This window comes from Bombus pascuorum, chromosome 1 (assembly GCF_905332965.1).
Source record: "Bombus pascuorum chromosome 1, iyBomPasc1.1, whole genome shotgun sequence".
NCBI lineage: Eukaryota > Metazoa > Arthropoda > Insecta > Hymenoptera > Apidae > Bombus > Bombus pascuorum.
The window spans coordinates 31596890-31619579 of NC_083488.1; the positions used below are offsets into that span (position 1 = coordinate 31596890).

Here is a 22690-nt window from a genome sequence, read left to right on the forward strand (position 1 = left end):
TCGGGTTGTCACATGGTCGACTGATATGACGTTCAGGAGGTCAACAGGGAAATAAATTCGTTCTTTTTCTACTTAGTTGAAATTTGTTTTCATTGGACGCGTAGGAGCAGTTTGTATGTTTATTATATAACGAGGAATCGAATCGTATGCGTGGCTCGGCCTAATGCCCCAAGGTATTCATGAATGTCAATTCACGGAATATTTATCGTCTAACTTAGGCTATTCATCTTCACGCCCACGAGACGTGTGAATGTTTCGTGGAAGAATGATATCGTTGAAATTTACGAGATAATTGTAGAAATCAATTTAGATCAAGGCGCGAAGAATCAAACGTCGAATTCATCTTTCGTTGTTTTCCTTTATAGTTTGCATGCTAAAAGAAACTGAGTTCTACGAGATTTGTGTCTTTAGATGTTTCTTTGAAAAAGAAAAATAACACGAAGACAATCGCATTAAAATTTAATCTGTAAAATCGGATCGGTTAAATATCAAAAATGACGAAAAACAAATATTTTTTTTACGGATTATACGTAATCCCTATAAAATAATTTTATGCGAGAAAACTTCAATTCGACCCGAATAAGAAAATTCATTTTTGCGATCTTGCTGTTCGAGCATTTTGGCTTGTCCGACCTTACCAACATAATTACATTAGTGACTCGATCAATCAGATATTTCTCGGAAAATGTAGAAATGATTGTGTAAAGGCTGCCTAAGAGGGTGGTGGGTGCGTGATGAGGTCTTCGGTTAATGCCACGCGGTATAATTCTTACAATCATCGCGATTCTTTCTCGCGAGAAATCAGATTTAATCGAACTTAATTAACCCGTTGATGCTAGCTTGGACTTGTAACTTTTTCAGGCGAAGGTGACTTTGTCGACACTCCATTATGCTGTAAATCATTATACATCTCGTAAGGTTTCTACGTTTTTAACCGTACACTTTACACACTTAGAATCCATATTAATTTCATTCAACAAATTTACATAACTTTATTTACAACATATGCGAAATTATTCATCTAATTAGGCCGACTACGTCGCAGAAACAGAACGAAGAACGACCGCCATTGTGACTAATTAAAAATAAATTCATTAGTTCCGTTTTACACTTTCGAAAGAAATATCATTTTATAAATCTAAGAATATTGAGATATTAGAATACGTTAAAATGTGTAAAACCAGTTTCTTTATTATATAATATATTTTATTTTATTTCCAACCAATAAATAATACTCCGCATATATCTTTGAACTAATCAGTTATTCATATATCTGATTAAACGTACGATCCAATAGACATAAGAAGTATTCTACTCTACGTACGTTTCAATTGCAGATCTCTTTTTTTTTTTTTTTTAAGTTTACAGGCTATAGCAAGGATCTTTGCACATTGCTCCGCTTTAAATCTTCTGTATCACCAGAGCGAGACGTTCGATACGTAGAATTCATTCATTTGAATTCAACATTCAAAACTGTTGTTATGCTATCAAGTTTAGACATTTACTAGAAAAATTACAGTATTGTAAACTTTGTTCTCATAAATTTACGAGACATAAACTACCAATAAACAATAATCACGTTAACACTAGCCGACGTACATTTCTCTTCCAATTATCATATTCTTTGTATTTTCCACGTATTTTCGTGACGCGCGATAGTTTACTAACGACACGAAGGAGAGGGAAGAAAAAACGATACGAGAAGCGAGGAATCGGCACGAAAGTCAGAATAGAGAGGAACACGCGTCACGCAACAAACAGCTCTCCTCGAACAGCGTGTCTATTCGCGAGTAGTTATCATTGCCCCGGTACGGGTCACTCACCTGACGACTATCATACCGAGTCATTAAGCTACACCGCTAGCAGCCGTACCGGAAATGCCGTCGCGCACAGACGTCCATTTCTTTTGTACACGTTCGTGACTTCGTCGCGGTATCTTGATCTCTCTTTCGCTCGTTTGTACTGTTCATCCGCGAGTACTTATCCACCGGTCGTGCATCGTTCGCGACCATATTAAAATGAGAATAAACGCTAACGGATCCCTCTCCAAAGGATTTCGTTCCGTGTGGAGAATTACACGCGGATCGAGTCGTTGACTCTTGCAGATCTAACGTCGAACGTTTCTAAAGGAGTGTTACGCTTTATTTATGCTACTCTTTTCGCGTAGATAACGCAATCTATGTAACATTGTCTCGTTGTTTTCTATACGAGCGTGCTTGATTAGAGTAATCACTAAATATTGTATTGGAATATTAGTTGACGTAAAGTAATCTAAAACTAATTTTATATATAAAATAAATATGAATAATCGAATTCAAATAAATTTATCTAAATAAATAATATGGTATTGTATTTAAATAAGTAATGGTATTCGTGGATTCTCGTTCAGTGGATATTATTTTTTCTTTCTTGATGTTGAAATGGACATTGTAAATGGCTAGTTGAAAGTATCGCATCGTAAAGGTAAGACGAATGTAAATATTCTAGCGATATTTTTAATATTTGTATATAATAATTTAATATTATTTACCCATCGATTAATTTCTATGAATATTACTTGGTGTTGTTTTTATATAAAACTACTTTTAATATGTAGAAAGTTAATCGAGTTAGTCGAATTGTTTACACAAATTTGTCGAAAGTAACTTATCGGTAGAAGTATATAAATATCGTCAACAAATTACTGCAAGAAAATTGTTACAAGTAACCTTTCTTTATCAAGGTCGAAATAAAATTCACTTGTTCTCTGTTATTACAGCTCATAGTACATGCTATTCTAAGGTTATAAGAAAACGCGTAGAATTAACCGCAGAACATAACGTCATCTTTATCGAAGTTTATCAAGAAAAGCGTGGAAAACGTGTAATAAATTAACTTGATAACAATCAACAGAACGATCGAGATAACAGTAAATGAGTTTCTTTTTGTGCATTTTTTAAACATGTAATAAACAACTTTATAATTTAATCTTCTATATATCTCTTCATTGAAGAAATCACAATTATTTCAGAAAAAAGATCTAATTTATCTGATAGACTTTGTTGCATCGTTCAAGGATGGCTGATTTTATTTGTCGGTCTCCTTCTTTAAATTATCATACACTCTTCGGCGACGATTGATTGCTAAGATCTCGATATTGAAATAAAAATGATAAGAATATTATTGCAGCAATTCCACGCTGTTTTTCTCTAACAGAAATACGTTAAAGGGTCGCGCAGGTTTTCGCAGTGGAACAAGGCGCGAAAGGTGAACGTTATTCGCAGGACGACGTAACATTTAGACTTAATATAAAAATCGACATACCTTGATCAATTCGTGACGCACAGCTTGAGGATTCTTGTCGATAGCTACGCTAATACAAAGGGCAAACAGCGCCTCCTCGTGTCTGCCAAGAGCCGATAAAGCCACCCCTCGTCTGTAATGACCCTGTTGACAAATGACAAAGCAGTAATTAAAATCCGCTCAATTTTTAACTGGTAATTGATATTTTATACAGTGAAAATCTTATGAAATTCTTACGAAATATTCACTATATTATTCAATAACCTGTTCTACTCACACGACGAATATCAATAGAAAAATAGAACAATATTAAAAGCCTGTCAAATCCATAATATTCCCTGAGCAAAGTATCTTGAACGAACAGTTATTCTTAATTTTCACTTTTCACCTTAACGGGACTGACATAAACGCGTAATTTGTGTAGAACGGTACCAAGATACAAAACCAACTATAAAGATGTACGAGATGCATAGACGTAGAAACAGGAAGAACTTTATCGATGAATTGTTTTATCGAAGAATTAATGTTGCAAGAATGCACGGCGTGAAATTCATTCATTTTAATTGGTTCGTTCATGCAAATACAAAATCAGTCGGATATTTTTCTCTGAGATTAAATTATTCAGATTTGTAGAGAGAGAACTACGCATGTAAATTGTTTTAGATAAAGCAATACAAATGATTACTTTTATTTCATTATATCGGCGGATGATGCATATGGTTTTTTCCTTATGCCGCACGATATTTCCATTGTTAGCAACAATATTATCTCGTGATAATACAAACCGTTATCAATTTACGTCATTACTATAAATGATACAGCTACCGCGGCGTTATCGATCAGAAAAAAATTCGTTCGTCATGTTGTATTTTGAGCAACATATTAGCGGACTTAATGAATAGACACAAAATTAGAATTGATCGAAGTATTTTTATTTCATGATTATAGGAATAACAGAAACCGGAGATAAGTTTAGATATTAATTTCATTTTACGAATAAGAAACGTGGAAATATTGTTATTTAATAAACTATAAACTTTTTAAAAATAATTTTTATCGCTAGCATCACCGAAAGTTAAACTAATGACAATTTTTAATATTTACCATCCGATTCGCAGCGTAAAATTAATTCAGTGAAATATACGTAAAATTAATGAAACTGAAAGAAAATTCTTCCAACTTGTCACGTTTCTCAATAAGGTGTTTGCTTTGAATCAGTCTATCAGACATCTAATCTAACCCTCGCATCTCGGTTGGAAATAATGTGTCACGCGTGGCTTGGTGAGTTTGGGCCAGGATTGGGTTAAGGGTAAAAGGACAATACGTAGCCAGACATCTGATCGAACTGCGTGCCAAGTAGGAGAAACACACTGCCTCTTATGTTACGGTCACGCAAGAAATTTCAATCAAATATGCTTGTACGCAATTGTTATTTTCAATTTTACATTTTCACATCTTTTTTTAGCTTTCATACAAATATTTGAATATTAAAACGGATCATATGACAAAAGATAAATATGGCGAAAATATCTTCTGATTTATATGAGATAAAATGCACTGCAATTAAATAAACAGCTTTATTCATAATTCAAGAAGTATGCGTCATAACTTATTAATATATTATACGTAATACATTATTTTCATTGACTCGAACGTTATCACGCGTTTCTAAAAAGCTGCACGCCAAGAAATCCATCTAATTCTATGACAAGTAAAAACTAAGTTGACATAAAACATCAAATAAATTATTTTCTCGCACACACGCGATACAAATTATTTGCACGTTCACTACTCCTTTGCACGCTATTCTAACGCGATAATGTACCATGACAAAAAGGTGTTCCTCACCTTGCCCCAGTCCGGTCGTAGCCTAACAGCATGATCAGCATCCGTAAGGGAGGCTTGAGGCCTATTCAGCAGGAGCAAAACGTGAGCCCTGTTGCTAAGATGGAGTGGGCTGTTTGGCGCTGAAACAGGAGGAAACAGGAACGTAAAGCATCGCTAGGATATTGACTCCGATGAGTACAGACGGGAATTCTCTTGGCAACAAGATGGTCCCTTTCGTTTCACCGCAATACCTTTTCTTACAGATTCAATTTTGGGGAAAGATTTCACGTAACAATCGAGGAAATTCTTGGACAAGACCGATGTTTCTAAAGCCTCTAAAAATTCTGCGGGGAAGTTCAATTTTATTAAACAATTTCCTTGTCACGACAAATATCTTTTTCACTTTTACATAAGCGTAAAACGATCTTCCGCTGAATACAAATTCGTGCAACTGAATGACGCTCTCCAAATCTCGACGTCGTTCTTATTCTTAAATTGCTATTCGATAAGCGTTCGCGTCATTGAGATTTCGCGACGAATGTTGATTGCCCGAGAAGCCATTTCAATCGTTTGAATAATGTATAAAGCGGCTCGTAAATTAAGAAATTAACCAGCCGTCGCAGAATCGTTAATTATTTTGTACTTTTTCGTAAAGAAAGTAATACCACGGTGTAGATTTCCTCGTTACGATAAAACTAAAAATCTCGAATGCAATAGAATAATTATAATAATCGCCTAAAAGGGTAATTTGTTTATTTATAGGCAATGCCAACGAGGAACATTATGTAACGCAAACGTTGACGTTTGTCTCCCAATTTATTCGCAGAACATAACATTGTTTCATAAGTTCTCAGAATGTACTGTATATTTGTAGTTTTATCATTCTGATCTGGTTTCTCATTATACGAATATGTATTCTGTTTTGAGAGAATGTTTGAATAAAAAGTAGAATTTATATCTTTACGACTATCGTGAGTCATAAAAAAAATCTTTTCCACGCAAGAAATACATCATCGTTTCTTCGTCGTCCTTAAGGTAACATCTAAATTTGCGTCATTCGAAGATTATTGCTGGACGTTGATGAAAATGAAAAAAAAAAGAATACAAAAATAATGAAATTTTCTTACCATACAATTAATACAATTAATATGAAATTATGGAATCGAGCAGGGGCATTAGACCGATCCTGAATTAAAGAAAACGGTTTCGATCGCGTTACTCCTCCCATAAGCGCCGATCAAACGAATCAGCCTAATGCAACGTTTCATCCTATAATTTGCTCAAGGTAAAGTTTACTATGAACCAAACGTTCGTGTAAGCCGAATGCGCGTGGTCACGCTGGAACATCGTCATGTAACTTTCTCGAAATAGGTTTGTACGCGGTCACGATTTCGATGGCATCCGTTCCTCTTCGAGACTGTGCGCATATGAACGAAATATTCACCACTATTCCATAATTACGACGATTCGCTGTGTGATTGAAACTTCATTTATTACGCGTAAAATATCATTTAAACGTGAGCTACTAGCTGCTCCTCTGTCCCTTGTTATAAAATCAAGTCGAAAGAAAAGTTCCTTTTATATGGTAAATTAAAATTGAACTTATATGACGCGGTAATGTCACTATTTAACTTTGGTCGATAAAAATATCAACAAATATCCCGCTGCAATTCAACCACTTTAAACTCCCCACTTTCTGATCAATATTCTCAACAATCTTATCTTATAACAGTAGATATATCTCTTTCAGTAATAAAAAATCTCTTCGCCAACATTGAAGATCATATGAATACTAAGGTTCCAAGTATTACAATAGCACAAATCATCGCACTTCGCGATCGATGGACTTAAAAGCAAACCAAATTGCTCATCGTCAAAATTAAATATCACGTTAATTTCGATCTTCCGAATGATACCACAAATTATCATAAAACTCATTATTGCGGCCATACTAAAACGTGGTACAAAATTTCATCGTCGCTATCCTATTCCGTCTTCATAATCGCATTGGATGACAGGGCAATTCGGTGAATAGAGTATTCGTATATCGTAAGACTAAATGTCGCACGCGCGACAATCCGCAAAACGCGTTTAAAGAAGATTTACGATGTCGACAGACCTGCGGTCAGCGTTGATAAATGGAGGTCGATGAATCGGTTCGACTTGGCATTGGTGGTGATGGCGCGTGCCGGAAATTCGTCCTCGACCAGGCAAGGGCCTCTACCCGCGGAGGCAATGACATTGCTCACAATGCCAGGATGCAGTCTCGCCTGTATCGTGCAAATCGCATGCTCGTCACTCGCAACCAACGCTTTTCTTGACGGTACTGTGGCAGCTTGTTGCTCGTTTTCGTTCAACTGACACCGATTATGACAGTGAGGGTTTAGCGTGAAGAATGGCGATTTTACGGTCGAATGATGAAGTAAACTGGCCAACTTACAATTCTCTTTTTCACGCTGGGTATAAACTTCGCGAGTTTACGAGTTTGCTTCTCGTTTAAAACGTCGTGTTTTAGTAATAAAGCTTAAAGCGGAGATTGTTGACTTTTCGAATTTTTTCGCTAAATTTACGTCCTACTTAGATTTCTACTTGACAAGAATGAATTTAAGTAGAAGGAAGTTGACGCAGTATATTGGCATCGTTGCATTTAAGGAAAATAAGCTTCTAGGAGAAAATATATTTATATATGAGTAAAAGGAACGAAAGTTTACAGAAAGATAAATTTAATTAAATCTAAAAACACTTATTATTTATTCACCACTTAAAGCAAATGTAATAAACGCTGGCAGACTACGTATTCAAGTGATAAATAAATTAAGTATCAAAAGTAACAGAAACGGATTTCTCAGCTGTGTTGGAAATTTTCATTTTTAGCTCCCGTGTCGTATCAGCAAAATAGGACTGCAAGCCGTTGCTCAATTTTCCAAAAATAATATTTTCAGTTATACTTAAGTAATACGTGAATAATATGTAGCGGACAAATTTAAAGACAAACGTGCAAAGTAAAACAACGTTTAAACCTTTAATAACGTGATTTATAGAGGGATTAACCTCTCTAAGAAGCGAAATGCATAAAAGAACGCTTATACATTGAACAGCGCGTTCCAAATGCGGTTTCGTAGGCAAGAGGAACGTTTACATCCTTAACGAGTGAACGCGGCTCGTAAATTCTCCGTTAAAAATTCCATATTCTTCTGGAAAGGAAGAGCCAACATCGAAACGACGTTTACAGCTTTAAAAAGGAAAAATGTTCAACTTCCTGTAGTCTACGGAAAACGGTTAAAAAAGAAAGAAAAATACATAAAAGTAGAAAGACATAAAACCATCCTCTTCCATGAGATCATCGTCGAAATTTATTTTCAAGCTTCTGGAGGTATTCGAGAAATACAACAAGAGCATTGCGTTCGAAGCGAAAATTTTGGCAAAATATTTTCGCTTTTAATTTTCTTTTTTTTTCGATACGATATACTTAATAATCAAATCCTTAAAAATTCAAATGAACGTAGAATATTATTTTATTCTTATAAACTCGTCGAGAGAGTGCAACACGATACGAAAAGAAGTCAAAGTCATTAAAAAACAGGGCCAACCACTGGCAACCAGTTTCGATCTGAACCGCTCTGCTGCGAAGAAAGACAAAGGGCCTTCTGAGCGCGTCGCACGAGAACAGGATGTCGGGTTCAATCGATAGAAGTTCATTCCGAGAACAAGTTACGAGCTGCAATACTCCGCAACACTTCCACACAGACGCAAGTAATAATCTGCCCACGCGAGTACCTCCCAAAGAGAAGCAAAAAAGAAAAAAGAGGAACAGGAAACCAGGTCTGTCTAACCGTTCGACCAAATGCACAGAACATCACCAGGTTTTTTTCCAGACAAATAAGCCCTTATAAATCTTATACGTATCGTTCAAGTGTTCCTCCACTGTGAAACACATGTAAAAGAGATTAAAGGCTGATACAAGCAACAACCTTTACCCTGAACATCCAACGAATAGACACGTGATCGGCCAATGAACGAGATCCAGATGTTCGTTAAATTGGCCGGATGAGTCAGCAAAAGAGCACGTAAAAGTGTCACTGGAATTTTGGACCGTTCTTTGAAGCATTTTTTGTGTGCATACAAAAATAGAAATCCTGAAATGCCTTCTGATTTACGGATACGAGGAAGATAAATCTTAGTATGGTATTTAGGATGATCTAAAATCGTATTCGCATGTAGCAACGTTGAAGATATATTTATTTCCTTTGTGCACTGTTTTTGATGCACTTATGACTTGATTGAAATTAGTCGTAAAAATGATCAAACACTCACGACTAATAAGATTATTCGTTAATTCGACCGATCGTATTACATGGTATTATATCGCCATTTCCTAGCTACAGAATCGAGATGCAGACCGAGTAATCGATTACACACTTATTCCACTTAATCAACTTGATTACAGCTTAAAGAGGTTGCGTTAACGAGTTTAACAACTGCATGTCTGGTTGCCGATTTATTTCTTCTCGGAATAACATGTGTCTGGAGGTGCTCGGAAAAAAGAAACAATCTCTATCTTCGTTTAAAGTTACGTCTATGTAACGGTTGAATTAACGTAACTTCGTTAGAAAGGAAAGATACAATTTAGAACATAGAAGTGATTCGATCAAAATGTATCCGCCTGCTTTCATCGCTACTGAAATATCCACAGCAAATCGATATTAACCGATATCGGTATCAACGATTTAGGGCTTCACGGTCCTTGAAGCCTTTCACTGTCACTTTTATAAATTTGCTAAATTTAACCCCACTGAAACTTTAACCGATGACTAACTTATAATAACTAACTCGTAGCTAACGACATATCGCATCAATAAATAAATGGATCCTGAATGGATCACGTACATAGTCGGAAAAAGGAGTTAGCGTTTGTGGAAAAGAAATTCACCGATGAAAGAAACAAGACATTCGTTCGTCGTGATTGAGTCACACAAGAAGAAGCGTCGTTCATAATATTTAAATCGAAAGAAGAGCGTGAAAGAAACCTACTGTTGCAAGAAATAAGAAGCAAGAAAACAGAGGAGGCAGTGTCGATAATTAATTAGACGACCACGATATCGATGAAAGTCGAGCTATCGCAGACGAGTGCGTTCATCGAATAATGGACGCTTCAATAAAAACGCTTTGGTTTATATTGGGAGTGTAATATACATCGCCACGATCAACATCGCCAAGAAAACCGTGAGAAACGTTAAATAAAGGAAATGCAATTGCTTGGAAATGCCGTTAACCGACAACGGTATTACGGCGACGACACAATCTGTAAGAAAAAAAGAACAGGAAAGTAAAAAATAAGCTGTCGCAGAATAACAAGATATACTTGAACATCGTTAATTAGCATAATGTAAATTTTTATGCAGATTTATATTCAGATGAAAACTTGTAGCATAATTACAAGTAAAGATTTATTTTATTTGTTGAAGATTATAAATACTTTACCTTGGATATTTTATATATCATCGAATATCGTTCACGTTTCGCATCTTTATCGCACTTTTCGTCTTTAGATTTCCCGTAAATGCAGCAAAAATCACAAAAACGTAAACACCAATGTCGACTTCGCACAATGAGGTAACAGCTGCTAAACATTTAAAAAATACAGAAATTAACAAGGACCAACGCAAAGGGAAACGATCCAAATAAGAGTAGCACAATCGAGTAATAAACTCCTTGAAGCCAAGATATCGGAGCCAAGAGAACAGTCTAAACTACAACAATGCGGTAGAACATGCATCAGGATATTCTAGAACAGCAAGATCCCGAACTACGTGACCTCAAACTTATAGAATACTCTAACCCATTTCTGAACCATCAAACTTCAAAGTCCATAATCCTAAAGTTACGAGATTTACTTTTATAACAGGAACATAGAATTCCAGGTCCACGACCTAGGGATTGTAGCACGTGTCCCGATAAACCACTGATCCGTAGAACCTAGTAATCCACGATCCAAGTGTCATGAGACCTGTCCTGATCTACAATTGAAGCGTGTGACCTCGTAATCTATACCGTCGGAATCTGCGACCAATTTCTACAACGTAGAATCTCACGATTCATGACCACATAGTTGCGAGGTCCGTCTGAAGCCATTCTATGGCCTATTTTACAGTCCGCCTATTTTACAGTCATTAGAAAATTGTCATTGGCGTAGTTCTTAGAGTCAAAGGATCCTGTATCTATTCCATCTATTCTTTCTATCCTTGTTCTATGATCGTAATCTCCGAACCTCGACACCAAATTTTAAACCTTGGACATTAAATATAAATTCCAAGAGTCTAGACTTGTTTTCGATGACCAGAATCTTGGACGTCTGGAATCTGAGATTCTAAATCCAAATTTAAATTCGACTAGGGATCAATAACTTCTTAAATCCAAGAACCATAGATTCGAGATTCATAGATTCAGGATCCATTGTCTGGGATTAAAGTTCGAAATAACGCAAATCTGGGAATCGCGTGATCCGACAATAATTTGCGATAACTTTACCAGGATGAAAATTTCAAGCGATTTCTATCTCAGGACAAGTTTTATAATAGCGGTGTTGCGAATTTTAGAATTTCATAGCTCGAAGATGTTCCGATATTGACTGTAAACCTTCATTGTAATACATGGCGATTCTTGTCACGTTGGATACGTCTGTAGCTACTGACTTGACTGCATAACGGATCAAATCGAAACACACGAACCGTAGTTTCCTGGATAGGGGTTTCAGTGTAATAAAACTTATTGCATTGTGATTATCATAGAATTCGTTGTAACTCCAATTGTCTCTCACTTCGTTGATTATAAACTTCGCTATCGAGTTAAGTAACTCTGTGGAAACTTCAAGTTTAATGCAAGTCTATGTGAACTTTGTTTCCAAGTTAATCAACTAGTCAACCAAGTACTGCGTCGTTCCTCCAATCGATAAAATACACTAAATTAATCGAAACACGTAAAGCGCTGCTCTACTATCTGCAAATACAAACATAGTTGTCCCCGTTTGCACGCAAACGTGTGATTTCAGAAATATCGCATCAAAACGAAACTTTTAAAATCGATCGACGAACGTTGGTATCATTTATACCGAATAAACGCCTATTTTACAGTCATTAGAAAATTGTCATTAGCGTAGTTCTTACATATATTATTTTATCATCGAAGAGAGTAAAATTATTTTCAAATAAAAGTAAGGCTGGTAAGACCTCTGTTAACGCTCTTGTAATTATACTTGAAGATATCACAAAATACGCTTAATTGTGCCGAGACTGGCGAGGTCAAACGTAGAATGTGTCTTCATTTATCGTGAAGTACGAAGTTCGCTCGATTCAAGATTCTTTGAATCAACCTGTAAGGATATTTATTTCTTCCTCCTCAAATAGAATCCTACATCACAGCTTTAATGCCGGATCTACGTAGAATCTCTTTTCTCTTTCCTAATGAGCAATTCTTCCAGCAAATTCCTCAATTTTAAACAAATCCCCTGAAATCGTAATTTCTCGAATAAGAGATACAAAAATTCCCACCACGTTAGAATCTAAATTTTCTCATTTCTAAACTCCGAATTTTTACACATGCATGAGAAATTCGAAAGTACGAGGATTCGAAAGTACCATTTTATATCTAAAATGGTCATAATACGCAAATTATACAAAGTAGAGTACTCGTTGTAATTAGATTTTACTCTTTCGTGTTCGTAAAAATATGAATTTGCATGAATATCCGTAGCGCGGTCGTTACCATGCAGAAAGTGCAGCTATGAGATATATCGAAGAGAGGGACCACCGTAACAATGGTCGAAAGAACGAGACAAAACGGACAGTCAGAAAGACGTGAGAAAGAGATAAAGGTCGAGTTCGAGAAGCGAGTTAACAAGCCGCCGTACCTCGAGCAACAGCAGCAGCAACGACAAGCACGGCGATGAAGTACGCGGCCGGGTGACCGACCTTTACGTAACGCTTGGCTGTTTGCGCCGGAACGGCTGACGTCCATTCGATCCAACGGCGATGCGTCGCCCGATGCAGCTGCACCAGCGTGTCGAGACAAGACCAAAAGACCCTTGTCTCCCGCGATTCATCCCGTTCCCCGCGGCTTCGACCATCGTCCGATCAAAATAGTGGGCGACTACCTGCGATCGCGTTCTCTTATCGCGAAGGATGCGTTTAACCGTATCAAATTGTTCTTTTTTTTTATATTGTATATCTTTTTACTGTTAACAAATTTCTTGAGTTTGAGAAACGTACTAAAAAAAAATTATTATCCATATGCAGAATTATTATCGATCCAGAATAAATCATGCATGGAACCTGTATACGTAGAACCAGAATAAACGATGAACGATCAACGCCGTGTGTTGCGTACAACAGCATGCGCAAACGTTTCCTAAAAATATATCCGCCGACTATTACGAGACACGTACATACAATTGATTTAAGGCTTTCGTACGATACCATAATTCAACTTCGACATAACGCGAAAGCAGTAGCAGCAGGTTGGCCGTGCGTAAGACAGCAAAGCACAGCGTGCATCGTATCAACGGCACATATGTACTTACTATTCCCTCCTTCCATTCTGGCAACGATCAATAATGCTCCACGTGTCGACCGGTGGAACGTGCGTCGGGACGACGACAGTGTCCCTTGACACGCCACTTGCCAAAGTATTCTCGCGTAATTCTTTTCGCACGCGTCAGCTTGCATCATCCGCGGAAATCGCGCGACGCGCGTACAATGCGTACTCGACGCGTCGTTTTGCATAAGACATCTCCGCGATCTCTGTGAATCGTGTCACCCAGCCAATTTACCCAACGCAACTGGCACCTCCTGTTACGTAGAGGTAGGAATCGCCACGTTTCCCGGATGCTTTCGCGGGCCAAAATATTCGCAAGAAATCGAAAGCCTTACGAAATCGTTGCATACTGGCGGAAACGCGACAAGATTTTGCGATGAACGTGGGGAAGCGTGGTTTCTTCTTTCTTTTATACAGTTTGGACATATCCGGTGTTGAATTTTAGTTCTATGACGTTATAAGTAGATCGAGGACTTTCCTGCAAATTTATATTTTTATCCAAGCAACTAAAACGGATAGAATTTACATAGAGATTTGCACCATCGTGTAAATATCAAAGTACTACATTTTGGGTGTTTTTTACTTTTTTACGAGTTATATAGATTCTGTATATTTTTACATGTTTTTCTATTCATTTGAATAAATATCTGCAGTCTAGTTATAAGATTAGATTCTGTATTCTGATAAGATTAGGTTAATGACAACCTGCTTCATACTCGCTTTTCTGTATACATTTATCTGCTACTTCCAGGGTCATAGATGTATCATACATTGGAGTACGTGACAAAGATGTATAGTAATGATTATTGGGTCTGTTAATCGTGGATGTCATTGTTATTCTTCCAGTACAAGGAAATTATATATCGTTCGGCTAAATTTGCTGACGGATAGGAAATGAAATTATCGAAACTGACTTGCATTTTTTAACGTTCGAATTACAGAGGTTATAATGTTAGACAATAATTCCAGTGAAAGTAGCTTAAAAACTACTTTATATTGAGCGTGTATTTATAACTAACAACTCCTAAGTACATATTTCGCGATAGCAATTATTACGATTAAAATATCTAGAAGTAACATCTCACATCAAGTAATTATATGTCGTCGTAGCTGGGAAAATTACTAGGTTCAGAGATTAAAAATAGAAAATAAAGAAGAAGTATCTGCTTTTAACTTTAACAATAACGAGTACTTCGAATAAGATGTCACTTGTAGAAATTTGAAATTGTAAATTTTTAAATTAAATAAAAAGGATCAAAAGGTCTGTGATATTTGAATTATTTAAAATAAACTGCAGCTGCTCAGAGTGTTGGAAATTGGATCGAATGCTTTCTGCATTTCAAACGACCAGATCAAACTTTCACAAACATAACGAAATGTATGCATAATCAATAAAAATAGCAGAGATTGGCAACGTTGTTGCAACGATGAACGACTATGATCGTGCAATTCCTCGAAGCAAAGCACGGAAATCATTGTTTGCCGTCAGCTGATACGTTTCACCAACGTGTCGTGCTAGTTGTAAACGGTAACATTATGTAACGACACTTTGCAGGTGTAATAACCGATACATTAGCCGACCACGATTGGATGTCTTCTGATCGTTTTACAAATTGAATTCCACTTTACATCATTACGTTTACCACTGAAATAACCCTGGCGACTTCTATACGCACGATACTATTTACTTCCACGTGACGTAGTAACACTTTTGAAAATTACCGACGACTTAGCTATTACATCTGAAATATTTCTCTCGCCACTTGTATTTTATTTCTCGTGTTTATTTTCTTCCTATGCCTATAATAAAACCTTTATTTCATAAAGCAAATTGTGACCGATAAAAGCAACAAAGGATGCCACCGCCGTCATTAGCGTACTTCGCGTTTATTTCCAAAAATTACTACGTTTCAACCGATTTGTTTATATTTAAAGAAAGACGGAAGATAGCTATCTCTTGTAATATTGCTTTTACTTCTGTCGTAAGTCGTAAGAATAATATCGAAACACCCCCTGCAAGAGGAGGTCCCATCTAAGAGCATTTATTACTATATTTTCAACTTTTCTTCCACGATATCCTGAAAATCCTATGCAGATAGAAAATTCTAACAATATCATCCGTCGCTTTTTGCGAGTGTCCTCGGAACAGCGCGGTAATCGCGTATTATTTTCACGCGTGTTAGAAGCCAAAGGAATAGAACAGGTAGCTTTCTCCAAGCCAAGAAAGCGACGATATCCGCTGACCGACCTCGCTGTTTCGCTTTGCACAGACACACGGCCATTTTTCACGGTCAAGTACCGCCCCGCTGATGCTTTCGTTCGATCGAGTTTCCTGGCTGTCTCTGACCTACTCTCCCGGCCTCCTTGACGCCGCCACTTCAGCTGCAGTGTTCTCCACTTCTTCGAAGCAGTCGACGCGCCCAGATAGCCAGCCGGCGAACAAAATGTAAATGAAACAACCTCGTCCTTGCCTGTTCGCGATAGAAACGAACGTTCGTGAAACGATGGATAATTTCAGAGGTGATTCCGGCAACGATTTTAGAAACGATTTTGATGGTAATTTTAGAATCTGTTTTTAGGGAAGATCTCAGAGGTAACCGCGGGGAAGATTTCAGATACGAGGAGAATTATTGAAACGAAAGTAGAAGCTCGTGAAAAGTGGTTAGGCAGCGAGTTAATCGCAGACTCGCCTTGAAGTCACGTAATTCCTTGGAAACCCAGATTACTTCCTATCGGTAATGACTTCCTGAAGAGGGGACTTTTAGGAGAGGTTGGCGACTTTTCATACTAGTTGGTAGCAGGCACCTGATTTTTGTAAAGTTTCTTTGTTCCTTCGTGTTAAAGACTGAGATTTTGAGGTACAAGAGTCTGTAAGAATAAAGATTCGAGGCTTGAAGAAGCTGTCTGGGATCCTCCTATTTGATAGCTCGAAGTGAAAGAATTTCTAAAAATAAACAAGAATGATGCTCGAAATGAACGAGTTTGAAGTTTGAAGAACTCGGAGAGTTCAGAACAATAATATAATATATATGTTCAAAGCGTGCGAACACACGTCGTATTTTTCTAGTTGCCTCATTCAGATTTGTTACGATAATTTTCAGCCATCTTTTAATTCGTAAATTGATCTTTCGTAAGGACCTCGTAACGAGTACGTATATTCGCACATTATCGTTTTACTATAAATTATTGCGTACAAACATAGTCGATGAAAGATTATCGCGTATTTATACCTAATTTGTACGTAGAGTTTATTCTGATTTCTAATTAGAAAAACGTGTATTTAGAGAACATTTTGTATTTCATGTAGAACATACATAATTACGTAGAACAGCAATTTGCTTTCACCATAATGTATCTACGTCAAAGAAACGAACATTAAAGCCTCTCTCTTACTAATAGCCTTGGCTTCAAATCTTCTACTACCACACTATTTTCACCCTAAACAGACAGTTTTACGCTTTTTGTTTACAAGCGGTTCTAATTTTACGCTCTTCCATATTCCGATTTAAAGAACAAATCTCCTACGGAATTAACTTTACAAACCACCGCTATTAATCATTTCTCTAATCTTCAAGCAGTTCTCGATCTTCCACTAAATCTGTCCGATAAATTCTCAACGCGGCGCAACCTATCATCTCCCAATCGTCTACCAATTTCCAATTTCTTAGTTACTCCCCGAGGTGTATCGTCCAGAGTAGAAGTCGTAAATCGTCGGAAACTCGCAAGAAGCAGCGCAAAGTGGTAAGCCGAACGATCATCAAGAACGCTATGACTCTTCCGGTACGGTAACTCATCGTAAATGAACACGACCAACAACAAACCAGTCGTAGTAAAGCTTCAACGAGATCGTCTGACTCTTCGATGAATAGGAAACGGACCTGATACACGTTTATGTTTCTCGATATGGCAGTTGTCAATCGATAATAATAAATTAAGGAGCGGTATAGGTTTATTTACCATTAAGGACCGGTATTACTTCTATTTGTATACATACACATACGATAGTAGTATAAATAGAATAGAACGAAGGAACACCGCTTAAAGGTGGACGCCTTTGTTTACTAGTCACGTTACGAGTGAAAAGCGAGTTCGTAATATCGAAGCGTATGTTCTCAACCGTCCCTTTATACACAATTTATATACAAAATAATAAAAATTGTGAATTTATATTTAAGGAACAGGTAATCAAGTGGGGATTATCAACCGATATAAATTTGATACGTGGTCTATGTTGATAAATTACAAAATATTGTCTTAAAGCTTATTTATCATTAAGGAGCAGTATTACTTCTATTTATATACATACACATACGATAGTAGTATAAATAGAATAAAATGAAAGAACAGAGCGTAAAGGTGGACGTCTTTGTTTACTAGTTACGTTACGAGTGAAAAGCGAGTTCGTAATATCGAAGCGTATGTTCTCAACTGTCCCTTTATACACAATTTATATACAAAATAATAAAAATTGTGAATTTATATTTAAGGAACAGGTAATCAAGTGACGATTATCAACCGATATAAATTTGGTACGTAGTCTATGTAGTTAAATTACAAAATATCGTCTTAAGGCTTATTTATCATTAAGGAGCAGTATTACTTCTATTTATATACATACACATACGATAGTAGTATAAATAGAATAAAATGAAAGAACAGAGCGTAAAGGTGGACGTCTTTGTTTACTAGTTACGTTACGAGTGAAAAGCGAGTTCCTAATATCGAAGCGTATGTTCTCAACTGTCCCTTTATACACAATTTATATACAAAATAATAAAAATTGTGAATTTATATTTAAGGACCAGGTAATCAAGTGACGATTATCAACCGATATAAATTTGGTACGTAGTCTATGTAGTTAAATTACAAAATATCGTCTTAAGGCTTATTTATCATTAAGGAGCAGTATTACTTCTATTTATATACATACACATACGATAGTAGTATAAATAGAATAAAATGAAAGAACAGAGCGTAAAGGTGGACGTCTTTGTTTACTAGTTACGTTACGAGTGAAAAGCGAGTTCGTAATATCGAAACGTATGTTCTCAACCGTCCCTTTATACACAATTTATATACAAAATAATAAAAATTGTGAATTTATATTTAAGGAACAGGTAATCAAGTGACGATTATCAATCGATATAAATTTAATACGTAGTCTATGTAGTTAAATTACAAAATATTGTCTTAAGGCTTATTTATCATTAAGGAGCAGTATTACTTCTATTTATATACATACACATACGATAGTAGTATAAATAGAATAAAATGAAAGAACAGAGCTTAAAGGTGGACGTCTTTGTTTACTAGTTACGTTACGAGTGAAAAGCGAGTTCGTAATATCGAAGCGTATGTTCTCAATCGTCCCTTTATATACAATTTATATACAAAATAATTAATATTTAAGGAACAGGTAATCAAGTGGCGATTATCAACCGATATAAATTTGGTACGTAACCTATGTCGATAAATTACAAAATATCGTCTTAAGGTTAAACTTGCACTTTTTTAATCCTCGTTCCATACTCCGTCTTTCATCGTGTCGTAAACTAATGGTCTAACCAATTACGTTCTAACAATTGCATCCACTGCGAACATTTTACTAAATCCCCTTGTGTTCGCACAGATGTCGAATAAATTCGAAGCAGCGGCTAATGTCGATGACTCGACGAGCTCCAGAGAAGAGTCGCACACGTCCCTTCCACCGTATATCCGCCACTCTAAGATGAAACCGATTAATTCCGTTCGTTCGTTGCCGGGCATACTGGCACTACGTTTTATGCGTAGCGCTCGTCCTTACATAACGCTTTTTATTATGTAATTGACAGAAACGTCGACCCTGCGCGCCTGCGTATATACCACGGGCGAAAGTGTCGCCCGGTGTCGACGTCGATTCGAGGAAATCGCGCTTCTTTTCCAGCCGATCGATCCTCGTGCCAACCTCTTCTACGCTTTCACGCTATTCATCGATATTCGGGGTACATTATCTAGCCATGCGAACCATTGCATATATAATTGATTCAATCCCTTTGATAGCCATCGAACGTATGTTCAGTGCTATATTTCAGATTTTTCGGAGTATCGAACTTGTAACAATAGGAAGCAAGACAACTGATAGGAAGATGACAAACAATTACGAGAAATCAAAAATTACGGAAATATAATAATTACCAACAGGTAGTTATCTACGTAATGTCTATGTATTTTCATCCAATGTATATAATTTCTAATCTAAATATATACGTACATCACCTAAAATAGCTGCTTAATCGTGACACCATAATACATATTATCGATAGATTCTAAGTACGTACGTGAGTTTCAAGTACATATATCGAAGTCGAAGTGAATCAGAGACAATAGACCTACATGTGTTCGTATAGTGGCTATATCAAGGTGGTTCCAAAGAATTTTAACGTATCGAACTAAATGAAAATTTGCCCGCGCTAAATCCAAAGAATAGGACGAACGACGTAACAATCGTCGATCAACTCTTTCAATCCATATAATGTTATTTTCGTCGTGCGCGACCGAGCATTCACACGAAGAAGAACTTACGCTTTTTCGCGTAACGATGCTTAAGAAAAAATTGCTGTCAAAATTCATCGATACTCCGGTCATTCCTGTATCAATGCTAATTGGCAATTTTGCCAGCTATCGTTCTATTTTCCCTTAGAAATTCAAAATGGAAAATAAGAGACGACGTTATTTTTGGAACAATATGATACTTTGATCCGCTGGATGGCAACGACGATTAAACGTTCGTTGCAATTTCCTCGGACAGAGGAACGGTAGATCGGACGTACCTCCAAGCGGTGCTCTACGTTAGATAATATAACGATGGCCGAGGCAGCTACGGCTGGGGCTCTAGTGTCAACGTAACCATTTATATAAATCTATCGTTACGTAATCGGCCGGTCGATCTCCACAACCAAATAGATTCGGCCCGTGCTGCCGTTACGCGACGCGCACAGCGCGGCCACGTGGTCTATGCTGCTTCTGCTGTTACCGCTATTCTTTGCTCGATGTTCATCCTTCCGTGTTTTCAGTCTTTTGTACCTTCGATCCACGTTTTCTGTTCTTTTTTCTTTCCTCCGCTGCTCTTTATTTTCTTTTCCTCACATCGCGGATTGGTGATAAAGGAATCCGAGGAAGCGTTCCGAGGAATAAAAATTCCTTTCCTACGGCTGACAGCCTTTGAATCGTAGGCGTAAACCAGGAAGCGCCGTTTGTTTTGAGATAAGCGAAGATAGCATGAAATCGGTGTATGTATTTTTAGAATTCCTGGTATTGTATACAGGAAAATGTGGAATTTTATTTTCTTAGACTTTTATGGATTTTTTTATTGCGTTTGTAGGTTCGAAGGGTAGTTTTTAACAGCGTATTTAGCAAATCCTATGGCACATGTCTTCAGGAGTATTCTTCGTGATTCTCGATGAATTCGATTCGTACTTTCTGAATATATAGATAAATAGATCTCTCACGAAATACTAAAAGCTCTTTTAAGTTATACAGGTAAATACGCGCTGTCTTATTTCTATATCGCGACATCATCTCACCTGCAGCTTCATATTCAATTTCACGAATATACACTAAATACAAAAATATATATTAGAAAGCGGAATATCGAAGAAAATTGTCGTATAATTACCAATGGAATTAAAAATCCTAAAATGCGACTTATCAAATAAACAATTATCGACAAGGAAGTAAAAATAAAATGAAGATTAAATGGCGAGAGTAACAAGGTTACTAAACTTGGTTCATAAATTTCACTAGGTATTTCATAAAGTTCACTAGGTTCATAAACTTGAAATTCAATTAACGCGGAAATTAAGGGCGGAAATGGGAAGTGTGGAAAGAGTGGAGGCAATAGATACGAAATCGTCCTATCAAAACAATTTTCATCGACAACATAAAGCGATTATTCCGCTCTGTATATCAGCCGAACGCAACGCCGTGAACCTTTGTTCTTCGACGGCGATTAACGACTTAAAATTGATCAATCAAAAATGAATCTCCCGTTACGTGAGACTGGCTTGACAACGCAACGTTACGAAACGTGTTCGAACGCACGGCTCGGCCGTATCGATAATAATCGCGATGCTACACGTTTCGAATATCGCCGCATGGTCTAGAAAAATCATTCTAGAGCTACCGGTTACAGGTGTTTACGTGCCGTAAACTTGGCAACAAGTACATGGAAGCTAGCTATGTATGTATCTACGTGGAACGCGATTTAATCTTGTCAACTAGGGATTTAACGTGACAACGAATAGACCATAATCGCGTACATTGCATTCAGATCGAACGAGAGTTTGGATTTAGGTATTAGACAATTACGAGAGAAATGTATCGTTTTGCGCATAACGTTAAGTAAGATACATAAAGTATTGGTTTTCTAATAACGATATACGTGTGCCCTAGTATTAGGTCGTCCGAAAAGTTTCTTTCGTTTTATAAGAAAATAATGGATGCACAATATTTTCCGCTTTATATCATTTTATCGAATTACGTATGAGCCACTTTGTTTTATCAAAATAAAAATCACAACGTTTGACAGATTAGGTTTCGTGTTTGTATAAAGATGCGTTGTCGCGAAAGACGTGTCTGTAAAAGAAAGACACTTTTCGGACGACCTAATACTCGTGATCGGCGATACATTGGTCGAAAATGGACCACTTGTTTTATACGGTGATAGCGAAAGATTTGTTTCGCTTTAGAGCCCAAGAGTTCGTGTGTTAGACTATTGTTAAGAGATTATTAAGAGACTATTTGGATTATCGTTAAGAGTACTTGGGAGGACTTAGCCTTTGACGATAAATGCATGTAACGGTTGAGCACCACTGATCTAATATTTACATGCAAAATATTGACGATGCTTATTGCGCATAATTAAGATGACACTCGACTCGAGGCTATCGAATCATCCGCTTATTCAGTGTACAAATACGCGCGTAAATTGTTCGAACTGGCTATCTTCCAGATT

At 37.0% G+C, this 22690-nt stretch overlaps 1 protein-coding gene across 1 annotated transcript in view; it reads right to left on the reverse strand.

Annotated features, from left to right (window-relative positions):
- Window positions 1-22690, reverse strand: part of LOC132910377 (LON peptidase N-terminal domain and RING finger protein 3) — a 67805-nt gene that overhangs the window by 13617 nt on the left and 31498 nt on the right. The window contains exons 2-3 of the mRNA XM_060966036.1: window positions 5131-5249; window positions 3304-3426 (exon numbers count right to left, since the gene is read on the reverse strand). Coding sequence (XP_060822019.1) covers window positions 3304-3426; window positions 5131-5249 — 242 coding nt within the window. The remainder of the gene's footprint in view (window positions 1-3303; window positions 3427-5130; window positions 5250-22690) is intronic.